This window comes from Hyaena hyaena, unplaced genomic scaffold (assembly GCF_003009895.1).
Source record: "Hyaena hyaena isolate Hyena2069 unplaced genomic scaffold, ASM300989v1 scaffold_648, whole genome shotgun sequence".
NCBI lineage: Eukaryota > Metazoa > Chordata > Mammalia > Carnivora > Hyaenidae > Hyaena > Hyaena hyaena.
The window spans coordinates 430,649-454,065 of NW_024081279.1; the positions used below are offsets into that span (position 1 = coordinate 430,649).

At 35.7% G+C, this 23,417-nt stretch overlaps 1 protein-coding gene across 2 annotated transcripts in view; it reads right to left on the reverse strand.

Annotated features, from left to right (window-relative positions):
• PKN2 (protein kinase N2) overlaps window positions 1-23,417 on the reverse strand; it is a 135,894-nt gene that overhangs the window by 15,775 nt on the left and 96,702 nt on the right. For both annotated transcript variants that reach the window (XM_039216633.1, XM_039216634.1), the window contains exons 9-16: window positions 12,830-12,973; window positions 12,437-12,512; window positions 11,341-11,515; window positions 10,981-11,107; window positions 10,365-10,495; window positions 10,208-10,283; window positions 10,038-10,129; window positions 3,728-3,904 (exon numbers count right to left, since the gene is read on the reverse strand). In XM_039216633.1, the coding sequence (XP_039072564.1) occupies window positions 3,728-3,904; window positions 10,038-10,129; window positions 10,208-10,283; window positions 10,365-10,495; window positions 10,981-11,107; window positions 11,341-11,515; window positions 12,437-12,512; window positions 12,830-12,973 (998 nt within the window). The remainder of the gene's footprint in view (window positions 1-3,727; window positions 3,905-10,037; window positions 10,130-10,207; window positions 10,284-10,364; window positions 10,496-10,980; window positions 11,108-11,340; window positions 11,516-12,436; window positions 12,513-12,829; window positions 12,974-23,417) is intronic.

Below are 23,417 nucleotides of genomic sequence, written 5' to 3' on the forward strand. Positions count from 1 at the left end.
TTACTAAATGCTTATGCTATGTGTCAGGTATACGTTAGAGATTTTCACTTATTAGCTTATTTAATCTTTAAATCAAAGCTTTAAATCTTTTACAGAAATAGAAAATGAAGCTTTCAGAGAGAGTAACTATTTTGTTTAAAGGTGCGAAGCTAGGAAACAAGCCATTTTTGGTACCACAGTCTCAGTTGATAAAAATTTGCTGATCACTTAGTATATGCCAACCATACTTCTAGGTGTTCCACTAATATACAGAATAGACACCCTCTTCCCTTTTAGTGAGAGGAGACAGACAATAAAAAGATAAAAAATAAATAGATGATTTCAGGTAGAAATAAAGTGCTATGGAGATAATAGCAAATTGCATATGACTGATCTGCTTTGGACATTAGTGATGTAGTGGTATTTTAGATAGGGTACTCAGGAAAGGATTTCAAAGAAATAACATTTGAAGTGAGGTCTGATCTAATCCAATGGGATCTAATCAGAGGGAGGTACTTCATATTTGAAGTACTGCAATGTAGCATTTTATTCTTTTTTATTTATATTTTAATGTTTATTTGAGAGACAGAGAGAGAAAATGAATGAGTTGAGGAGGGGCAGAGACAGAGAGGGAGACACAAAATCTGAAGCAGGCTCCAAGCTCTAAGCTGTTAACACAGAGCCTGTCGTGGGGCTCGAACTCAGGAAATGTGAGATCATGACCAGAGCTGAAGTTGGATGCCCAACCAAGCTACTCAGGTGACGCCCCCCCCCCCTTTTTTTTAATGTTTTATTTATTTCTGAGAGTGAGAGAGACAGCATGAGCAGGGGAAGATCAGAGAGAGAGGGAGACACAGAATCAGAAGCAGGCTCCAGGCTCTGAGCTAGCTGTCAGCACAGAGTCCGATGTGGGGCTCGAACCCACAAACTGTGAGATCATGACCTGAGCCGAAGTCGGACACTTAACCGACTGAGCCACCCAGGCGCCCCTATTTTTTTTTTTTTTTTTAAGTTTATTTATTTTGAGAGGGAGAGAAAGAGTCCATGTGCTGTCAGTGTGCAGCTGGACACAAGGATCAATTTCAGAAACCATGAGATCATGAACTGAGGCGAAACCAAGAGTTGAACACTCAACCAACTGAGCCACCCACGTGCTCCAGAATTTTATTCTTTTATTTCAGTGGGCTTATCTCATTGGGCTTAACTCTTTCATCTGTGTATGATTTGTATTCTCAACAAAAATAAAAGTTCCTTAAAGCAGAACTGCATTTTAAATTTCTTTAAAAAGGGGGAGGTGCATAACAAAACAAAAACAAATTTCCAAGTGCAGTTAGGACAGGCTAGGCATAGTCTAGATTGCTTTTAATTTAATTTAATTTTTTTTTTTTAAATATTTTTATTTATTTCTAGGAGAGAGAGAGACAGCGTGAGCAGCAGAGGGTCAGAGAGAGAGGGAGTCACAGACTGAAGCAGGCTCCAGGCTCTGAGCTGGCAGTCAGCACAGAGCCCGACGAGGGGCTCGAACCCACGAACCGCGAGATCATGACCTAAGCGAAAGTCGGACGCTTAACCGACTAAGCCACCCAGGCGTCCCTAGATTGCTTTTAATTTTAAAATATTCAGGAAATGCCCTTTACTTTCTGGCTTCTGTATCCATTTTGAAAGTTTCACTAACCATTAGAACTAATCCTTCTATTTCTTCTTTTTTTTTTTTTTTTTTTAATATTTATTACTTATTTTTGAGAGAGATCAAGCACATGCACAAGCAGGGTAGGAGCAGAGAGAGAGAGAGACATAGAATCCGAAGTAGGTTCCAGGCTCTGAGCTGTCAGTACGGAGCCCAATGTGAGGCCTGAATTCATGAAGCATGAGATCATGATTTAAGCTGAAGTCAGACGCTTAACCCAGGCACCCCATCCCTCTATTTATTCATCTGAAACTTGAAGGTAGGATAGTACTACTATTTGCTCTATATACTTCTAATTGTCATGATGAGAATCAAATAAATAAAGGAGTAAAAGTGAACATGCTACACAAATGTCAGCTGTCAGAATATAGGTAAGTGATGAATATAGATAAATAAAGGTTTACTGTTTGTTTGTGATTTTTAGGATTTAGGATGTGTTGAAAGTAGGTTGATCAGACTTGCTAATAATTTGGATGCTGCACTGGAGGGAAAAAGAGATTCAAGAATGATTCCCTCAAAAAAAGGAAAACCCCAAAGAGTAATTCCCTCAAATCAAGAAACAGATTTTTTTTAAATTTTAAAACTTTATTTTTGAGAGAGAGACAGAGACAGACAGAGAGAGACAGAGAGAGAGAGAGCGTGCACGCGTGTGTGCGCGAGCGGGGAAGGGGCAGAGAGAGAGAGAGACACAGAATCTCAAGCAGGCTCCTGGCTCTGAGGTGTCAGCACAGAGCCTGACGCAGGGCTTCAACCCACAAGCTGTGAGATCATGACCTGAGCTGAAGTTGGACACTTAACTGACTGAGCCACCCAGGTGCCCCAAGAAATAGATTTCTTAACTTAGGGAACTGATGTGTTACCAGAGGGGAGGTGGATGGGGGGGATGGGCTAAATAGATGATAGGGATTAAGGAGTTCACTTGTGATGAGTACCAGGTGATGATACACGAAATTGTGAATCACTATATTGTACACCTGAAACTAATATAATACTGTATGTTAACTGAAATTCAATAAAATAAAACCTTAACAAAATGAGTCCCTATCTTTTGGCTTGAACAACTGGTACTGTCTTTTATTAAGAAGGAGAAGATTAGAAGAGTAGCAGGTCTGGGACTAGTGGGTAAGGTTGGGGGAAATGGGAAAAATCAGAAATTTAGTTTGCAAAGAGAAATAATTATTAAGCCATATGAAGGGAAAAGTCAGGTTGGTGCTGAATGTTACTAGAGTGGGAAGTTTAGGGAAGAGGTCAGAGGTCAGGGCTGGAGATATAAAGTTGGTAAACATCAGCATATAGACTGTGTCTATTCAGAGCACTTTCCTAAGATCAAATCCTAGCTTCACCATTTAAGGGCTTAAAACTGGGATATCAGTAGGGGGAAAATATATATACATGTATATTTAATCTCAAACATTTCCCATTACTTATTTTTATACATTTGAAGAAGCACAACCTTCATATAATAGTGAGTTAAAAAACTACAAAGAGAGAGTGAAAAGTCTGCTTTCTACGTCTTTCATTGGAGGCAATATGCATATGAGTTTCTTTTATATTCTTTCAGAGATATCTTAAGCACATGCAAGCAATAATATATATCAACTTATTACCCTTTAAAATGCAAATACAAATATTTCATACAAACACTTGGAGACTCTTTTATATTATGTTTTTTCACATAACAATGTACTCTGAGTATAGTTAAGTACTTAAAGCCATGGTTCTAAAAAAATTAAAAAAAAAAAAAAAAAAAGCCATGGGGTTAGATGGTATTCCCTAGGGAGAAAATGTAATAGAGAAAAAGAAGGTATTTTACTAAAATGAACTTAAACTGTTCGTCTAAATTATCAAGTGTGATTTAGGGTAATCCATAAAATTTAACATGGACAACAAAGTAAAACAGATACATTTACATATGGCAAAAAGGTAAATAAGTAGAGTTCTAATATTCTTTGCAGAAATCTATTTTCCATTTGAAAAGAAAAAAAATTCAGAGAGCTTTTTTCCTTCTTAGCAAAAAATCGGTCAAGAAAAGACTCAGAGAAACGTCTAAAGCATACTCACACAGCTCTTGGTTCAGAAAAGACATCAGTATGAATGTGCATCATTAGGTCCCCACCGGCAGCATATTCCATTACAAAGCAAACATGCTCTTTGGTTTGGAAACATGCAAAAAGGTTCACCAAAAAGGGATGTCTTACACTATTCACAGTTTCAAAAATTCTTTTTTCACACATCAGGCTGTAAGAGAAAACATTTAAAAATCAACAGGTTTTTCAAAAAAAGTTGTGGTTGGAAGTAACAATCTTTAAAAAAATTACTGAACTCTAAAACAAGCAAAGTTCTTACCTATTAGAACTTTAAAACCATAAAATATGTCTTAGTTTTGCTATAAATGCTTTGAAAAATCTGGTCTACTTGATATATAAAACTTTAACTAAAATAATTTAATGAAAACTCAGGGTGCCTCGGTGGCTCAGTTGGTTAAGCGCTGGACTCTTGATTTTCAGCTCAGGTCATTATCTTACGGTTTGTGAGTTCAAGCCCCCAATAGGCCTCTGTACTGACAGTGAAGAGCCTTCTTGGGATTCTCTCTCCCTCTGCCCCTCCCCTGCTTGCACTCCCTCTTTCTCTCAAAATAAAAAAAAGGAAAAAAAGAAATATATTAATGGAAACTAAAACATATGATTAGAATGACATAAAGATTAGAGTTGACATTGACTGCATTAGAGTAGCACATACATGGCTACTGGTTATAGTTAATTAAAGAAGGCTTACTTAGGGGTGATTTTATTGGGAATTGGTGAGAGAATATAGCAGCCTAAAGAATCATTTAAAAAATATAAAATTTGTGCTGAAAGTAAGTTCAAGGACAGTATTTATAATTTATAAGCTATAGTATTCAAATATTTTTTCAAATGATATATGAAGTTGAAAGGTAAAGATAGGATGCATTAAATTTTAATTTATAACGCAGACTGGAAAATAAAGAGGTACACAGAGAATTCTATTAATTAACATGCTTCAAGGAAGCTCCTTGAGAATGATCTAATTTGTAAAATCTATAGCAATCACAGGTTTTACCTTTGTAGCAGCTTGTGACTCTTATAAGCTGCTACGAAGAACAGTGGTCAAACTTACAAGACTCTGGAACATTAATTTTGCCTACACAGTAAAAAATACCTTTCTTCCTTCCCTTAAAAATATTTAGTAAATCAACTTGACTTTAAAACACAAAGTAGAAGAAAACTGGATAAAATATTATTCAAATACAAACTGAAATTAACTTATTTTAAGCACCTGATTAAAATAAAGATACTAATATACATTTTATTAACAATTAGATTAGGCTTTTTTTTTTAATGTTTATTTATTTTCGAGAGAGAGAGAGCATGTATAGGGGAGAGGCAGAAGAAAGAGAGGCAGAGGATCCAAAGCAGGCTCTGTGCTGATAGCAGAGAGCCCAATGCGGGACTCAAACTCTGGAACCACGAGATCATGACCTGAGATGAAGTTGGGTGCTTAGCTGACTGAGCCACCCAGGACCCCCTATATTTATGTTTCTAATTATAATAGGCACTTTTGGATCTTAGTGTTTTAAAATAGCATTATTAATGCTTTTATTTTTAAAATTAAAACACTTCTTAGATTTTTGTTATTTTTGTTAATTTCAAATTGCCAAACTAGCTAATGTTAAGAGGGAGGTAGATCCATTCTTCTTTCTTTTGGGTATTTTAAGGAGTTATTTTAAAAAGGTAATTTTAAAGATAAAGTATTTATTTGTGTATCCTATCCAGGCTAGGACAAAAAAAAAAATTAAACAGAATTTTGAAAACATTTAAGAGTATACCTATTGTGTAGAGGAGCATGGAATTTTTAATGCTATGTTAATATAGTTGTCTTCTGGATTATGAAAACATCTGTTCAGTTTTAAATACTGGCAGCGGAGCGCCTGGGTGGCTTAGTCGGTTAAGCGTCCGACTTTCACTTAGGTCATGATCTCGCGGTTCGTGGGTTCGAGCCCCGCGTCGGGCTCTGTGCTGACTGCCAGCTCAGAGCCTGGAGCCTGTTTCAGTCTGTGACTCCCTCTCTCTCTGACCCTCCCCTGCTCACGCTGTCTCCCTCTCTCTCTCCTAGAAATAAATAAAACATTAAAAATAATAATAATAAATAAATAAATAAATAAATACTGGCAGTAAATGCAGCTATTATGAAATAGTGTTTAAACTCCATTTAATAAGGTCACATTCTAGACAAACTCTTACCTTCTGATTTCACACAATCTGTTTATAATTTTATACATACTCAGAAACAGGAAACCCCAGTACATTTGTTTTAAAGCTTTAGGCTTACGTCTACATATATTTGGCAAGGTTTCTAAACGTTATTACAAATTAAGTCATTATTAGAAATAAATTCATAAAAGATTTTTAAAAAGTTAATAGAAGTTTTGATTTTCATCACCATCAAAATTTACTGGAAAATAACGTCCAACTGGGATCTAAGAGATGGTTTCTAAAATAACACATTTCCAAAATCAACCTAAATTTTGGGTACCACAGAAAAAATATTCAGGAAAAATAAAAACAAAATGACAAGATGTTTGGGTTCAACTAGATGACATACCTGGTCTCTGCATTGTCTACTGTTGTATATTTATGGGTGAATCACTAATTCTCATAGACAAGTATTAGGTTAGACTTGTGTTAAACATGTAAATGATGTAAAAGATTGAGAATCGCTGATCAGAATGCCTCTTAAAGTGGCTCTTAATGCCATTCACAGGAATGATCTGATGAGGACTAGCAATACTGATGAAGACTGGATAGATGTCTCAGACTCTTAGGTAAATGAGGCAGGCTTTTTATAGACCAAAATTACGACAATAATTTTAAGCATTTTGCAGCACACCAATAAGTTACCCTGTTAGGAGTTAACTTCCCCCAGCCTTATCTAAATTGTATATTTCCTTTAAAAGTTCATGAAATAGTCCAACCTTATTCAAAATTTCAAATTTTATTCCTTCTATCCAGAACATTTCCCTCTAAATTGTCATTTAACTTTTCTTCATATTCCCAAGTATTTTCCATCTGCCAAAGTGGAGCACAAATCCAGTCTTTATAAGGCCTTACCTAAACCCATCAACACCCCATGATGTTCCCCTTTCTTTGATCTGCTACTGTCTGTACTATTTTAAACTCAAACATATCTAGCCTCTTTTATTTACATAACTAATGCACTTATGTCTTATTTCCGTGATTAGTTCCATCCTAACATTTTTTGTGTACTTCCTTATGTACACAAAGTTCAGTACCTTATGAGATGTTTTAGAAACTTGAAAACTTGTATAAATAGTTATTTTGGTCACTGGAAAACAACATTGGTAATAAAGCTAAGATCTTAGGATTCAATCATATTTATATATAGATTTTAAAATATAAATAAATATAGGCACATATATAATGTGTTTAGATGTGCTTTTGTTCTATGACTGCAAAATGATACTTCCAGCCCTCTTCTGTTGTCTTGAAATATGAACTGGTAAGAAAAGGAAGCTTGAGTGAGGAGGCACTACAGGGACATAAATTGATCATTCTTATTCAGGACTAGGCATAAATGGGACTCACAGAGAACGTTTTATGAATGGTAGGTGGAGAATGTAATCTTTGTACATGAATTACATTACTCTGGAGTTAGTTCATAATTTCCATTTTAAAAAGAGGTTGATTTGGAATTTTCTATAATCTGTCTTTTTAAAAAGGCAGTTTTTGAAGTAAAATATTAAGTAGCATCAAATATTTTGGAAAAATTGATTTAAAACAAAAGTCAGTAATATGTAATAACATTGAAGTCTATGGATCTATTAAAAGGATGAATTAGGAAGAGAATATAAAGGATTCTGCTTATTAGTTTAATTTGAGTTGTATACTATTCAGAATTACAAGTTATAAATATATATTATTTTAAAAATGTTTATTTTTTAATTTCCTAAATTATTTTTTCTTGACTTCATCTAATTGCTCTCTTTTTTTTGAGAGAGAGAAAGAGAGAGAGTGTGTGAGCAGGGGAGAGGGAGAGAAAAAATCTTGAGCAGCTATTACGCTGACGTGGAGGTAGAGGTGGGGCTCGATCTCACAACTGTGAGATCATGATGTGAGCTGAAATTAAGAGGCAAATGCTTAACTGACTGAGCCAGCTAGGTGCCCTAACTGCTCCTTTTTGCTGCCTTTCTCATATTTCTATCGAAATTTTCCATTTCTGTTTTTATACCTACTGGAGGTTATTTTACTTCCATGTTATGGAATATGTGGATCTATAACGGAAGTTAGGTAACTCAACTTTTCAACAAGGGTGAATTAATTTTCAGTAGGGGTAACAGCCTAGATCCTGGCTAAAGCTACTTCTTCAGATCTGGACATTCTTCATTAATAGTAATATTAATGTTATTCTGTTAGATTTAATTAGAAAGTGTTCTTCTATAAAGACTTGACTCAAAGTAGTAATAACGTAGCAAAAAGCTATACAAATCATTGGAGATTAACAGAGGTAGTTGGAAAACAATGCATTTACCGTTCACAGATCTGGAATAAAGGAAACATTCTTCCATAAAAGAAAAGTATTTGATCCATCTATTATTGCAGTTATAAACAGACTGACAGTGTGATTAAAGGTTTGCTTTAACCAACTACTTCTGTAAAATATAGTTCTAAACATATGATGCACAGAATACTGCATAAATATACAGCATAATCCTTTCTGAATAGTTATACATATCAAGAAAGAGTTTATTTTGATATAATTGAGTGGTAAGAAAAACAGGTAAAAAATAAATAGGCAAATCCAAAGGGCAAAATTTTTAACATAAATGAAAACTTCATTTTCAAGATCTATCCTAATTCTAAGAACTTCCCATATAATGGAAAAAATATTAACAATAGCAATTTGGTATGTGAATGCGTGTGTACGTAAAATATTAAAAACAGTGCGCGCGTGCGCACAAACACACACACACACACACACACACACACTCTTAATGGGATTTAATATAATTCATTAAGGCAAGCATCACCAAAAAAATGTTTTAAAATATGCAGGGCAACTGAGGTTTAAAGGTGTTCAGTGAATTGCTCTGGGGTTAAATCCTTAATTAAGAAGAAACAACCAGAAGTAGAAAAATCAGTCTTCTCATTCTTAGTACCGGACTCTTTTTATATCCAGAACTGTCTTCTATTAATATCAACTGGTGCTTCCAAGTGACTTAAGAAAAATCCTGCTTGTCAAATATCAACGGAAAGTCTATTTCTGTAATAAATATGCTGCTTGTGGGGTGCTTGGGTGGCTCAGTCGGTTGAATATCCGACTTCGGCTCAGGTCATGATTTTGTGTTCATTGGTTCAAGCCCCCAGGTAGGGCTCTGTGCTAACAGTTCAGAACCTGGAGCCTGCTTTGGATTTTGTGTCTTCCTCTCTCTCTTTGCCCCTCCCCTGCTCACATACTCTCAAAAAATAAAAATAAAATGTTAAAAAAAATGTAAAAAAAGAGCACATAAATATGCCACTTGTTATACAATAATTTTCTATGTAGTCACCCTGTTAAAGCATATTCTCTAACCTAATTATAATACTGTCCCCAAAGTCCCTGCATTTTAAAAGCTGTATATAAAGATGTATCAATATCAATTTATACTCATTAAACCCAGAAAAAGTAAGATGCTCTGGTTAAAAAATGCGATTTTAAGAAAAATGAAAGAAAAAATAGATATAGGTGTATTTTATAAAACAGAATATATTAACCACTCAATTAAGTGCAGATTACCTATAGATGACATTTTATTACTTCTATAATACGAAATGGGAAATAGTATCGCCCAATCACATTCCATATAAACACTTTAGGGGCACCTGGGTGGCTCAGTTGGTTAAGCATCCACGCGAAGTCATCATCTTGTTTTGTGGGTTCGAGCCCCACATCGGGCTCTGTGCTGACAGCTCGGAGCCTGGAGCCTGCTTCACATTCTGTGTCTCCCTCTCTCTCTCCCCCTCCCCTGCTCATGCTGTCTCTGTCTCTCAAAAATAAATGTTTAATAAATAAATAAACACTTTAACATCTCCAACTATAAAAATCTTAACAGAATTAGTTTACACATTTCATCATCTTTCCTTGGTACACACTAACCAGTAAAGTGTCATAAGGAGAAATTGACTAGAAAGAAAAACAATAATTAATGCCTACCTTATGTCAAGTACAGATACATTTAGTTTCTTCACGTGTTATAAAAATGGGAAGTTTTGTTGTTATAAAATATACATCAATTTTCATGATCTTATGTTAAAACTTCAGAAAAATAAACAATTTCATTAAAAAAAAAACTAACCTGTCTACTTCATCTCTAGCCACAATGTCTCCTTTCTTTAAGGCTTTTATAGCAAACATCTCATTTGTGTGTTTATATTCAGCCAAAAGCACCTGAAATGAGATTAAAATAGGTATTTTCTATTTCAGTTATTACTTTTGAAGTCATTCCAAGAAAACTTAAAAGATTACCTTTCCAAAATGTCCTCTGCCCAAGACAGCACAACATCTGAAGTCTTGTAGATTAAACTGAAACATCTGTTGAGATCTGAAAACAGTATGTCATTAAAAATAGGGCAAAAGTATGCGACCAAACATGTAGTAGCAAAGCTGTGTATATATTCTTTACCTTCTATCCTCAAGTTCTCGAATACCACTGTATCCTAGGCCTGGTTGAGGAATATCAGGCTCATATTCAGATTGAGATTTTGGAAGTATACTATTTCTGTCATTCTCAATAGCAAAAACAGCTTCTGAATCCTATAAAATGTTAAATACTCATTAAATCATAGAAACATTAAGAAAACTTATTTGGTAAAGATGAAATTTAAAAATGTCAAAAGTCAATAAAAATATTAGTGAGAAAAGTAAAATTCAGATAATGGACATTCATTCTTAACAGTTAATTTCTATAGAACACTTAGCCAAAAAATTTAAAAATGCACACATTATCATCACTTTCAATGCATATTCTGAAATCATGTTAACGAAGTTAGAAGATTAAGCGTGTGTGAGGCAACATATCATCTAACATCAACCATGCTCCTATGCTTTTAGCTTCATCAGCCTATTCAATCTCTACTGGCCCATGAGCATCCAGAGGTTTTATGTATCACTCATAAGAAACATAAAAACATAGTTCACCTGGGCAACTTTTAATTGAAATGTACACCTCATTCACTCTGATGCTTTTATTGGTAATTCATTTGGTGAAAAGGAATTATACAAGGTATAAAATGCCTTGCCTGGCTTGGTGTATCCGAATCTCTTAATTCAGCAGATTCATCTATTTCTCCAAGGGAAGAATCACGTGGTGGGGCCGGAGGAGGTTCAGGTTCAAGATCAAAGTCCAATTTGGTTACTGTAGAATCACTTATAGAAGATAAAACAATTCACCAAAAACAGTAATCAAAAGCATATATTTTAAATAGCTTTAAAATTAAAGCAAACAATTTTATTTTGATTTTTTGAAAGTAAGCAGAACACTAATTTCAAAATACTGTTTGGAAAAAATCAGATTTTTAATAGACCCACTGTAAGCAGTAGGCATGAATGTTGCAGTAACTATTTTATAAAAGCATTGCTTAAAAATCTTAGACACATACCCAGCTGGAGGTGTTAGTTCAGGGATGCGTACATCAACCACTGGCACTGTAGCAGGCACGGAAGCTTGAGGGCTAAAGGTGCCAGAATGATTTACTGTCGGAATAGCTCTTCTCACTAGCCTTCCCCAAGTGGCAATATTAATATTCATTTGAGGAGCTCTGAGAAATGTTTTGCCTGTGGATATTGTGAGTAAAGAAAATAGCTTAAGTATTTTTTTTATATATTACCAAAAGCCACAATTTAAAAATTCATATTCACTGGTTTATAATTTATGAAGAACAAACAAAATTTGTCAACTTAAAAACAGTTCTTAACTATTTGTTATTAGGCTAGTGCAAAACAGTGAAAATAGTTTTAATAATAAATAGGAAGGAACTGTTTTTTTCAAGTATAGGAAGGATATGTGGCTAAGTTTTAAAAAAGAATTCTCTAAAAATAAAAGAATTATCTTTTAGAGATACTAACTATATTTATGGATGAATCAATATGAGGCCTAGGTTTGGTTCTTTTTTTTTTTTAATTTTTTTTTTTTTAATGTTTTATTTATTTCTAGGAGAGAGAGAGAGAAAGCATGAGCAGGGGAGGGTCAGAGAGAGAGGGAGTCACAGATCGAAACAGGCTCCAGGCTCTGAGCTGGCAGTCAGCACNGAGAGAGAGAGAAAGCATGAGCAGGGGAGGGTCAGAGAGAGAGGGAGTCACAGATCGAAACAGGCTCCAGGCTCCGAGCTGGCAGTCAGCACAGAGCCCAACGCGGGGCTCGAACCCACGAACCGTGAGATCATGACCCAAGCGAAAGTCGGACGCTTAACCGACTAAGCCACCCAGGTGCCTCTAGGTTTGGTTCTTATAATCTGAGAACATAGTATGTGGACGGAATACAGTGAAACAAAACTGGCCATGAGTTGAATGCTGTTGAGGCTGAGTGATGGTATACTGTATTAGTCTATTATGCATATGTTTGAAACATTCCTTAACAAAAAGTTAGAAATGAATAAAAGGAAAACAAAAAACAAAGTTGGGTATTACTTTTAAAGGTAGATTTTCTACATTTAAGAATACACCAAAAGAAATTATATTTGATTCCTTAGTAAATACCTTGTTGTTTTGAAAAAATTTTCTTTTGTCTTTGGAGTTTGGGTCTTCTTTCAATAACTGGATTAAAAAAGGTAACCTGTAGTGAAGAAAATTCAAGTTGACATAAATATAGCTTTGGATTTATGCTTCATGAAATTCATTAAACTTCTAAGTATTGAAAACTTGAGAATCTAAGATATAATTTAAGCCCAACTTCTCATTTTCTAGGTGAAAACACAGACCTAGAGAGGATAATGATTTGTCTTAAAGAAATACACTTATGCAGTAGTAGAGTCGGGCCAAGGTTCAAGTTGTTTATTGTTCAGCCTAATTCACTTTCTACTTCTATGTCACGATGCCTACATATACAATTCCAAGTATAGTGATGCACATTTAATAAAATACATTTATTACCTCTGCAAATAAAGTACCCTGTGGTTCCAAATAGAGACACATGCCATGCCGTTGGTTGTCTAAAAAATCTTCTAACCTCAGAAATTTTACAGCACACAGAGATCGCCAATCACGCCAATAAACTGAAATTTCCAGTTCACGTGACTAGGATAATTAAAAAAAAATAAAAACAGAGAAGACATGATTGGACACACACTTGAATAAAATATTACAAAAAATATAAAATACAAATACAACAAACAAAAATAACACACACAAAAGGTGCACTATTTTAAAGAGTGCTTTGTAATGTTTCTCTATTATCTGTTATTTTAACAAACTTATATATTTTAACTCCAAGGAAGAAATTTATATTCCCACAATCTCTAGCTAAGATATTCTTTTTTATATAAAGAATACATATCTGTGAAAGACCAATACAGATTAATGACCATAGAGACTCTTTGGCATGTAACAGCTTCAGTTTTTCAGATTTTCCTTCTCTACCTGGTATCACTTGCTGTGCTATTGCTTAAAGACCTCAGTGCTCTCCTCAAAGAACCCATTTCAAATTGTCGTATTTCCTTGTCCCCATGCTGAATTAGAGGGAATGGTATACAAATAGCATTTATCCTGCACTTATAGTGTGCCACACACTGTGCTAAGCACTTTAAAGTATTAGGTCATTTAATCTTCAGAAGAATACCACTGGGTAATAATAGGACTAGTGATAGCAGGGGCCTGTGCAGGTAGGGGGCAAAAGGGAAATTCAGAATAAGTTTATACAAAAAGATGTTCATTTACTACAACAGCCGCCCCTTGTCCTCCCTGCAAAAGGCAGAAAGTTAGCAACAACGTGAATGTCCAAAAACTAGAGACAAGTATATTATACCATATCCATTATCATTATTATGGATCATTACCATAATCATTAAAAATAATGCTTATCTGAAAAACATACTTAAGGCTTTAATGACTATATTATTATTAATTATATATAGAGACAGCGCGTGCACGTGCATGAACAGGAGACGGGCAGAGAGAATCTCAAGCAGGCTCCATGCTTAGTATGGAGGCCAATGTGGGGTCTGATCCTATGATGGGGGGGGATCATGACCTGAGCTGAAATTGGGAGTCAGATGCTCAACTGAGACACCCAAGTGCACTCTTTTATTTTTTTTTTTAAATTTTAAAGAGAGAGTGCACAAGTGGGAGAGAGGAATGGAGAGGAGGGAGAGAGAGGGAGAGAATCTCCACGCTCAGTGCCAAGCCTGATGTGGGGCTTTATCCCACAACCTTGGGATTATGACTTGAGCTGAAATCAAGAGTTGGACACGCAACTGACTTAACCACCCAGGCAACCCCATATTTAAGACTTTAACAATCAATTAGAACATAATTATAAGCAGAGTAGAACACAGCTTGTAAGTTGGGGGTCAAGCCATTAACTCTACATATGTTATAATCTACATCCATTCTAATTAGAAAGCACCAGACTTCTCTATGATTTTGCAAACCATCCGCAAAAAGAGAGAAACATTTCCCCCCGCCGAGGCTCAACAAAGTAATAAATTACTTCTTTCATATAATAACTTTCAATTTAGGAACTTATGCCTACTACATAAGCTCCTAGTACACCCAACAAATCTTCTGACTTTAAATAATTAGTTGTTGCAAATGAATACAACACTTATAAAAAACAGAACATGAAAAAAAAATGAGTCAAGACACAACGTGCCAGGTCACACATGGCAATATGTGAACCAAGGGCCTCTTCATTTCTTAATACTCGTTATGAAAGGGGAAGTATGAGTAGAATTTTTTTTAAAGATCAACAAATGGCATCTACTCAAGTTAAAAGTTTAAGTGTTTTGGCAAAAAACTGAATGGGTAACAGAAGCAGGGACTGTTAACTTACACTACACTGTTTCAATCAGAGAAGAGGTCTACTTCCTCCTACCTTATTTCACCACATCAGGGAGGAAGACCTGTGATGGATCATAAAGACAGATGCAAGGGACACAGATGCTGGGGATGGAATTAGTGCTTACTTGTAAGAAGTTCTTACTTATACTTTCACACTGCTAACATTTGACATATGGTTAAGATTACATCTTTCTCTGGATGAGAAGAGGTCCAATAACCTTACTTGTATTTATTTTAGCCACTCTGGTAAAACATATCGACTCATTTCTGTTTCTGCTTTCTTTTCATTCCATGCTTTAAACTGAAGTGTGTTAGAAAAATCTAAGATCTGAGATGGAAAGTGATCTCAAGGCCTTAGGCTAGCTTTCTTAAGAGTTCTACTTTGAGGTTTTAGGGATAAATTTATTCACTTTTTGTTACTTTGCATTGTTCCTTGGGAAATAAACCTCCACAATTTAAAGGGGAGGGTGACTGTGATCTAGAGCAGATTGTTATTTTATGTCAATACTCAACACACTGTTTCATGGAACCCTGAACCTACTTCAGTCTCTAACTTCTAGTGTGATTTGAACAGGTAAGGCGGGGATACAGCACCTAAAAAGGAAAATACTTGTTATATAAAGAGATGTCCTTAATGCTGATAGAATTTAAACTGTGTGACTGCTCATTTGCTGGCAATTTTTCAGATGAAGCAGGGCAGTTCTATAAAGCTAGAACATCCTTTAAGTAATGTCAAACTGTAAGAGCAACAAAATCTAGATGGAGTAAAACCACCACTAAAATAGCTGAGCAGTATAATCTGAGCTACTGATGGGCAGTACTGGTAAACTGTCTCAATTTGTGCTTCATTTGGTCTTAATATTAATTTGAACCTAGGGTCCAAGAAAAAACTGTGGAAGATCTACGGCACCTGTAAGACTTGTCTGAAGTCTCCATAAGGCCTTGAAAGTAAACAGAAAAAGGTAAAAAAAAAAAAAAAAAAAAGACACTGAATCAGCCCTACATGTAGGAGAGGAAGGAGAATAACTTAAAAATGTGCTTCAATTAAAAAAACCTGGCACACATCTAGCATAAAAATAACTGAAGCACAAAGAAGACTGAAGTTCCCAAACTGTTCGTGAGGAACTCTGGGACAATGGAGGAAATTTTAATTTTACAAAGGAAACACAGTGACATCTGTGGGACACTGTTAAGAAATATTAGCTCATGGTAAGTTCTATTTCTTTCTTTTCTTTTTTTTTTTTTTTTTACAAATAGTTTATTGTCAAATTAGTTTCCACATAACACCCAGTGCTCATCCCCACAAGTGCCCTCCTCCATGCCCATCCCTCCACCCCCCCACATCCATCAGTCCTCAGTTTTTGTCAGCATTCAAGAGTCTCTCAGGGTTTGCCTCTCTCCCTTTCCCCCACCATTTCCCCCCTTCTTCTCCCCCTTGGTCCTCAGTTAAGTTCCTCCTAATCCTCCTATTCGTGCAAACATATGATATTTGTCCTTCTCTGCCTGACTTATTTCGCTCAGCATAACACCCTCAAGGTCCATCCATGTTGCTACACATGGCCAGATTTCATTGTTTCTCATTGCCATGTAGTATTCCATGGTATAGATAAACCACATCTTCTTGATCCATTCATCTGCTGATGGACACTTAGGCTCTTTCCAAGTTTTAGCTATTGGGGAGAGTGCTGCTATGAACATTGGGGTACATGTGCTCCTATGCATCAGCATTTCTGTATCCCTTGGGTAAATTCCTAGCAGTGCTAATGCTGGGTCATAGGGGAGTTCTACTGTTAGTTTCCTGAGGAACCTCCACACTGTTTTCCAGAGGGGCTGTACCAGTTTACATTCCCACCAACAGTGGAGGAGGGTGCCCGTTTTTCCATATCCTCGCCAGCATCAAGATTTGCTCATTTTAGCCGGTAAGTTCTATTTCAACATCAGAATGTACCACATTCCTTCTGATGACATCTTACCTTTGCTAAACTGGGATTTCAACAATTGTTTTTTTCCACATGAAAAATCAATGTGTAAGAGTGTGGTGTTTATGCTTTGAGAAGTTATATAGTTTACAATAGTCAGACATACTCCGTTTGTAAGTACTGGTTACACAAAAATGAAGTAAAAGTCGTATCTTTTCTTTCAATTTTTTCACTCAAAAAAACTAGTTAGTTAGAACATAAGTACTAAATAAGTATATTTTTAGAAACTACTTTTTAAATTTGGTATAACTGACAAATTATGACATAAAGTATACATTATGATATTCTGATATATGTATATAGTATGCAGATTCCTCCCATCTAATTAACACTTCCATCACCTCAGTAAATTTCACTTATATAGTGTTATTAACTATAGTCACCTTGTTATACACCAGATGCTCAGACCTTATTCATTTTATAACTGAAGTTTTTACTTTTTTACCAACCTCTCCATGTTTTCCCCACCCTCTACCTCTTGGCAACTCTGATTGCTATGTGTTTGACCTTTTTTTTTTTTTTTTTTTTAATAAATGATACCATGTAGTATCTGTCTTTGTCTGGCTTATTTCATATAGCATAATGTCTGCCAAGGTCCATCCATGTTGTTGCAAATAGCAGGATTTCTTCCTCTTTCTCATGGGTGACTAATGTTCCATATATATCTCACATCTTTATCCATTCATGCATTGACAGGTTGTTTCCATAACTTGGCCATTGTGAATAATGTGGCAATGAACATGGAACTGCAGATATCTCTTCGATATTGTTTTCATTTCTTTTGAATATATGCCCAGGAGTGGGACTGATGAATCATATGGTAGTTCTATTTTTAATTTTTTGAGAAACATCCATTCTGTTTTTCATAATGGCTGCACCAATTTACATTCCTACCAGAAGTGCACCAGGGCTCCCTTTTCTCCACATCCTTGTCTACTCTTGTTATCTTTTATCTTCTTGGTGACAGCCATTCTAACAGGTGTGAGGTGATAACTCATTGTAGTTTTGACTTGCATTTCCTTGATGATTAGTGGTGCTGAGTACATTTTCATGCACCTTTTGACTATGTGAATGTCTTCTTTAGAAAAATGTCTATTCATTTTCTGTACATTTTTAATCAGATATTTTGTGTTACTGAGTTATAAGACTTTTTAAATATATTTTGAATATTAACTCCTTATCAGATATGATTTGCAAATACTTTCTTCCATTCTGTAGCATGCCATTTCATTTTCTTGATGTTTCCTTTGCTGCACAGAAAATTTTTTAGTAAGCACTTTTTTTTGGGGGGGGGAGAGGAGAGGAGAGAGAGAGAGAGAGAGAAAGGGAGGGAACACACACGCTCAAGTGGAGGAGGAGCAGAGGAAGAGGGAGAGAGAGACTCTTAAGCAGACTCTATGCCCAGTGCAGAGCCCGACTTTGGGCTCAATTTTACAACCATCAGATCATGATCTAAGCCCAAATCAAGAGTCAGACACTTAATGAACTGAGCTACCAGGTGCTTCAGTAAATACTTCTTAATAAATGGAATCGTTGGATATTTCTTTTGGCCTGGACACACATTGTAAAAACAAAGAACAACAGGACACTGAGGATGAGGTAAATTGAGAAGTGTGGGAACCTCTAATAGAAGAACATGAAAGTTAGGCTGCACTGCCGAAAACAAAAGAGAGGAGGCAAGAAGCAGAGCATGGAAAATTCAAGAACCAAGAAAAGGTAAGACTTTGTAAAGATACAACATGGTAGATCACATCAACTGGTCTTCTGTTTCTTCTTTAATTGGCCTTCTACGGGCTTCTCAAGAGAACACAACCTTAAGAAACATCAGTTAAGGTCTCAGCAGCAAAGAAGCTGCATACTCAAAGACTCTGAATTTTAAAAACTGGCTATTTATAGAGGTGTGATTAAGGTTAAGGAACCAACAAGGATGAAACAACTGACATCTAGCAACAGGAGAAATCCATTATCACCCCTCGCCTCAATGTGTAAGAGGCAATAGTTATCATAATCCAATGAGAACTGGACCTTGGAAAAAGGGACTGTCCTATAGGAGCCGTAGCCATAGTTGAACCAAGCTGTGAAAATAGGGAAGGGGAAAGGGAAACAAACATCTTGACTTCCCTCTCCTCCTATCCTCACACCTCCTAACAATGTCACCTATTGTAAGTCAGAGCCTAGTGGTTCAAGTCCACAGATATCAGGTTCCAGGGGCAAAGCACAGGCCAGGGAAAGGAGACCACTGGAATCTACTAGGGGCAAACAAAAAACAACCGTATCAGGGAACAGCAGTATCTCTTTTCAGTTGAGGAGTCCAATATGGGTGATTTTCCAGCTGGACCGAATATGACAAAAAGAGGAAAACCTCAGGATCGTTGGGGAGGATGGGAAATACAGAGAGGAGAGATTGAGACTAAGACAGCAGAGAATATAATGTTATGATCTTTGCTTGAAAAGTCTGCCTCCTATAGATGTGAGTGATTCTGCGCTCTTCCTAAGAGAGAAGTAAACAATTATGATACAAACTAGTGTTTTAAGAGTTTGTATAAAAGTGCTTCCTTTATCAATTAAGTTATATAAAAAGTTCCAAAGACTCCCTATTATTCCAAACCTTTTAAATTTTTTTCTGTCTGTGTCTTTACATACATAGCTCCTATGTCTAATCTTATATCTTATTCCCCAGCCAAAATGTTTATTTTCATATGAGATTTCAAATAGTTTTTCTGTTGTACCAGTCCAATTCTCTTTTCATCAAGACAAAATTAAACATCTATCTTCCTCACAAAGGCATTCTTGACTAAATCCAGCCCAGAGGTCTTTCTCTTGAGTTTAGATATGTATAACTCTTAATTTATCCTTCTAGGGACTTGTGTTCTGAAATCTGAGGATTCAATGTTTGTCATTAATTCTGGAAAATTCTAGGTCATTATTGCTTCAGATCTCACCACTGCCCCACTTTCTCCATTCCTCATTCTAGAATTCCACTTAGTGTGTTAGTCGTTTTCATCCTGTTTTTCCCGTCTCTTAGCCTCTCTTTCACTTTTTTCATCTCTTTGTTGCCTTGTGTTGCATTTGGGCAACTTCTTTAGCTCTATCCTCCATCCACTAACTCTTTTGTTATTTAACCCATCCACTTAGTTTCCAATTAAAAATATATTTCTGATTTTTGTTAAGTTTTATTTCTTTTTAATTTTTTTTAATGTTTTATTTTTTTTTTTTTGAGAGAGACAGCGTGAGCAGGGGAGGGTCAGAGAGAGGGAGACACAGAATTTGAAGCAGGCTCCAGCCCGACGTGGGTCTCGAACCCACGAACCGTGAGATCATGACCTGAGCCAAAGTCAGATGCTCAACCAACTGAGCCACCCAGTTGCCCCTGTTAAGTTTTATTTCACTCTCTTCAACAACTGAGGACTAACGGTCCCCCAATTGTTTTGAAGATAATCTCAGATGTCTACTATTTGTTTTTTTAAAAATTCTGCTTGGTCTTTTTTTGTCACTCACTCTATGCTCACATTTTCAAATTCCTCTATTATTTAAATATTTTAAACATTTATTTTATATTCTATAATGAATAATCCCATTATCTATTGCAGCTTACTCATGGTGGTTGTATCCTCATGTATTTTTAAATTCTTGATGCATGCTCATGCTGGAAGAATTCTTCCCTAAGCTTCTGAAACACAATTTAATAGTCTTTAATTCTGTCTCCAACTGTGTTTTTTAAACCTACTAGAGCATAGAGTCCTTTATGGAAAGAATGCTTCTTGCTGTTTTGTATTTCTCACTGTGCTAAATGTAGGCCTTTGCACATTACTTTAAAGATTGGAGAGGTAGAAAAAGGCTAAAATGTCTATAGTGTGCTACAGAACAGTAACACGTAAGCCATAAGGAAGTAAGTCAGACTCAGTTATGTGTGGGAGGGTGGGAGCAGGTAAGAAAGAAGATATTTTGAAATTATATATGACCCTCCTCCCCTCAGATTCTAATTGTGTCATTTTGGGACTCTATTAGGGGATCACTGTTCCAACCAGAGTGTGTCACCTGCATAAGCTGAAGTAGGGGAAAAAAAAAAAAGGAAATTATAAAAAAAAACAAAACAAAAAACCTTCTTAGTTTTAAAAATATTTCTTGTATAAGTTATTTTCAGTCATTCTGTTGTATATTTAATGAATGTCTATACTAAGTACTGTTATGGGAATACAAAGAGAAGTAACATATGGTCCTGTTCTCAAATAGATCATAGTTTTATTGGGGAGATGGAAATGTAAATCAATACTGGCAAAAGAGAGGCATATACAATAGGCATAATGACACAAAAGGGATAACTGACCAATTTTTCCTAAGGGGAAGGTAGTAGGAAGATCAGAAAAGATAAGAATTGCTCAAATTAGGTTTTTGGATATAAATTATAAGAATAAAGGAGAGAACACAGGAGTCAAAGGGGAAAGAATGTACAAAGTTAAACATGCATATAGTATATTGTAGGGATAGGAAATATTTTCATCTAATTAAAGCTTAGAACAGAAGTACGAATGCTTTGGGAAATAAAGAGGAGAAGATGGGCAGAGACAGGTCATGAAGGGCTTTGTATGACTTGCAAAAGCATTTGGTCTTTAACCTGTAAATTATAAGCTTCTATGAAAGGATTTAAAAATATAGAGGAGTAGAGGTCAGATCAGATCAGGCAATACAGTAATTAAAAACAAGGCCTCTAAAACCAAGATGGCCCAGTGCTATATACTTAATGAATTTCTGTAGAAAAAAATAGGTTAAAATCTTAGCTCTACACCACTTACTAGTTTTGTGACCTTGGGCAAGTTATTAGCCTTTTTGAGCCTCATTTTGCTCATCTGCAAAATATGTATATTAATAGTATCAACTGCCTAGCATTGTGTGAAAATTAAGAGTTAACACAAGATCAGCACATAGTCAGTGGTCAGTAAATGTCAGTTTTTATTATTAATACTGTGATATGTGATTAAGAAAATCTATATTGGAAACAAAGAGAAAAGTTAGCCCACTATTAAAAAGAACATACTGGTTTTAGGTAAGACCTGGCTTTGATATTAGATTCTTGTGATGATTCCTGGAACCACTGCTTTCTAGCTGTTTGGCCAAGAAAAGCTATTTACCTTTTGGAACCTAGGTAATCCCCAAAACAGTGATAATGATTACACATGTAAGATTACTGTGAGGATTAAATGATACTATGTGTAATGTGTGTGGTTAAGAACCTAGTACAACAGAAGTTTCAGTGTGATGTATAATGAATGAGAGGATGAGGAAGAACAGATTGTGAGCACAAATTACTACTTCAAGAATCTCGTCTCTGAAAGAGTCCTGTCAACAAGAGCTATGAAGAAGCAAAACAATTTCTTTTTAATGGAAGAAATGTCAACATATGCAGTAAGGATCAGAGGTGAGAAGCAAGGAGGAGGTAAAAAATTACTGGCAACATTTGGAGTAACTGATGGAACAGGGTTTAGGAGATGACAAAGAATGGAAAGTGAAGGACAAATGGAATGTGTACAGGCTCTTACAGAGTAGAATGAGACCTCTTTCTCTGAAACCAAAGAGGAAGATACAGAAATATTTGCAGGTGATAAGAGGAAAGAAAGCTGCACCCTAATGATCTTAATCTTATCTATAAAATGGAAACAAAGGGGTCTGAGGTGGGATGGAAGACTTGAAGAGATAGGTGAAAGAAAAGCTCCTGATAAGGCTATGATAAAGATCTGATATGCAGGACAACTTTTACAAGCCCAGTTGAAGTCAGAAACTAAAATTTATAGCAATAGGTATGATTAATATTTCAGCAGCATTCAGTAGATTAGAGCTGAAAAGACTGATGGTAGGACTGATTTGCTGTTGGGGGTTTCCAAGACAGATCTAATATAAAGATAAGTTTGAAGGATCTTGATGTAGGAGCATCAGTAAGGGAACAGTTTAGGGTAACACTGGTTTTAGGGTACACAGAAAGGAAAATGAAATTTGTAAGGGGCTAATGGACCCTTCTTCACCCTCTTCATGAAGAATTAAGGAAATTACAATATTTGATCAAGTATCTAGTTCTGTGGTAATAAGAGACCAGAGGAATAACAATAATAATTTAAGCTATCATTTACTGCATAAGCATTATCTGCATAGTCATTAATCTAGGTGCTTTATGTAATTATTTCATTTAGGGAAATAAAAGATTTGGTGAAAGTCTGACATATCAAATTTAAGATTTCAGAATGATTCATTGCTAAAATGACAAGCAGTAAAGGTATGGTGTAGCTGAGGTATTCAAAGAAGTTTGAAATAATACCATGTTACATGGGTTGTTTACATATGGAGGGTTTTCTTTTTTTTTATTTTTTTTTAATGCCCCATAATGATGTTGAAGTGAAGAACCAAAGCTCTTAAGGAATACTGGAGTGTGTTTGGTGATTAAGATATGTCAGAGATGAAAAAAAAGAAAGAAAAGTAGATTATATACATAGTTCACGGTCTCAGAGGACTCACACAGCCTTAGAGGAGAGTATGATGTAACATTTAGTAGAATCTGAAAGTGGTAGAAAGGGTAAATACTTTTGTAGTGTCTTTTTTTTTTTTTTTTTTTACAAATTAATAGGTTCTATGCCCCAAATGGGGTTTGGACTCACAAACCTCAGATCAAGTCAACTGAGCCAGTTAGCATCCTTGTCCATTTTAAGAAAAAAACC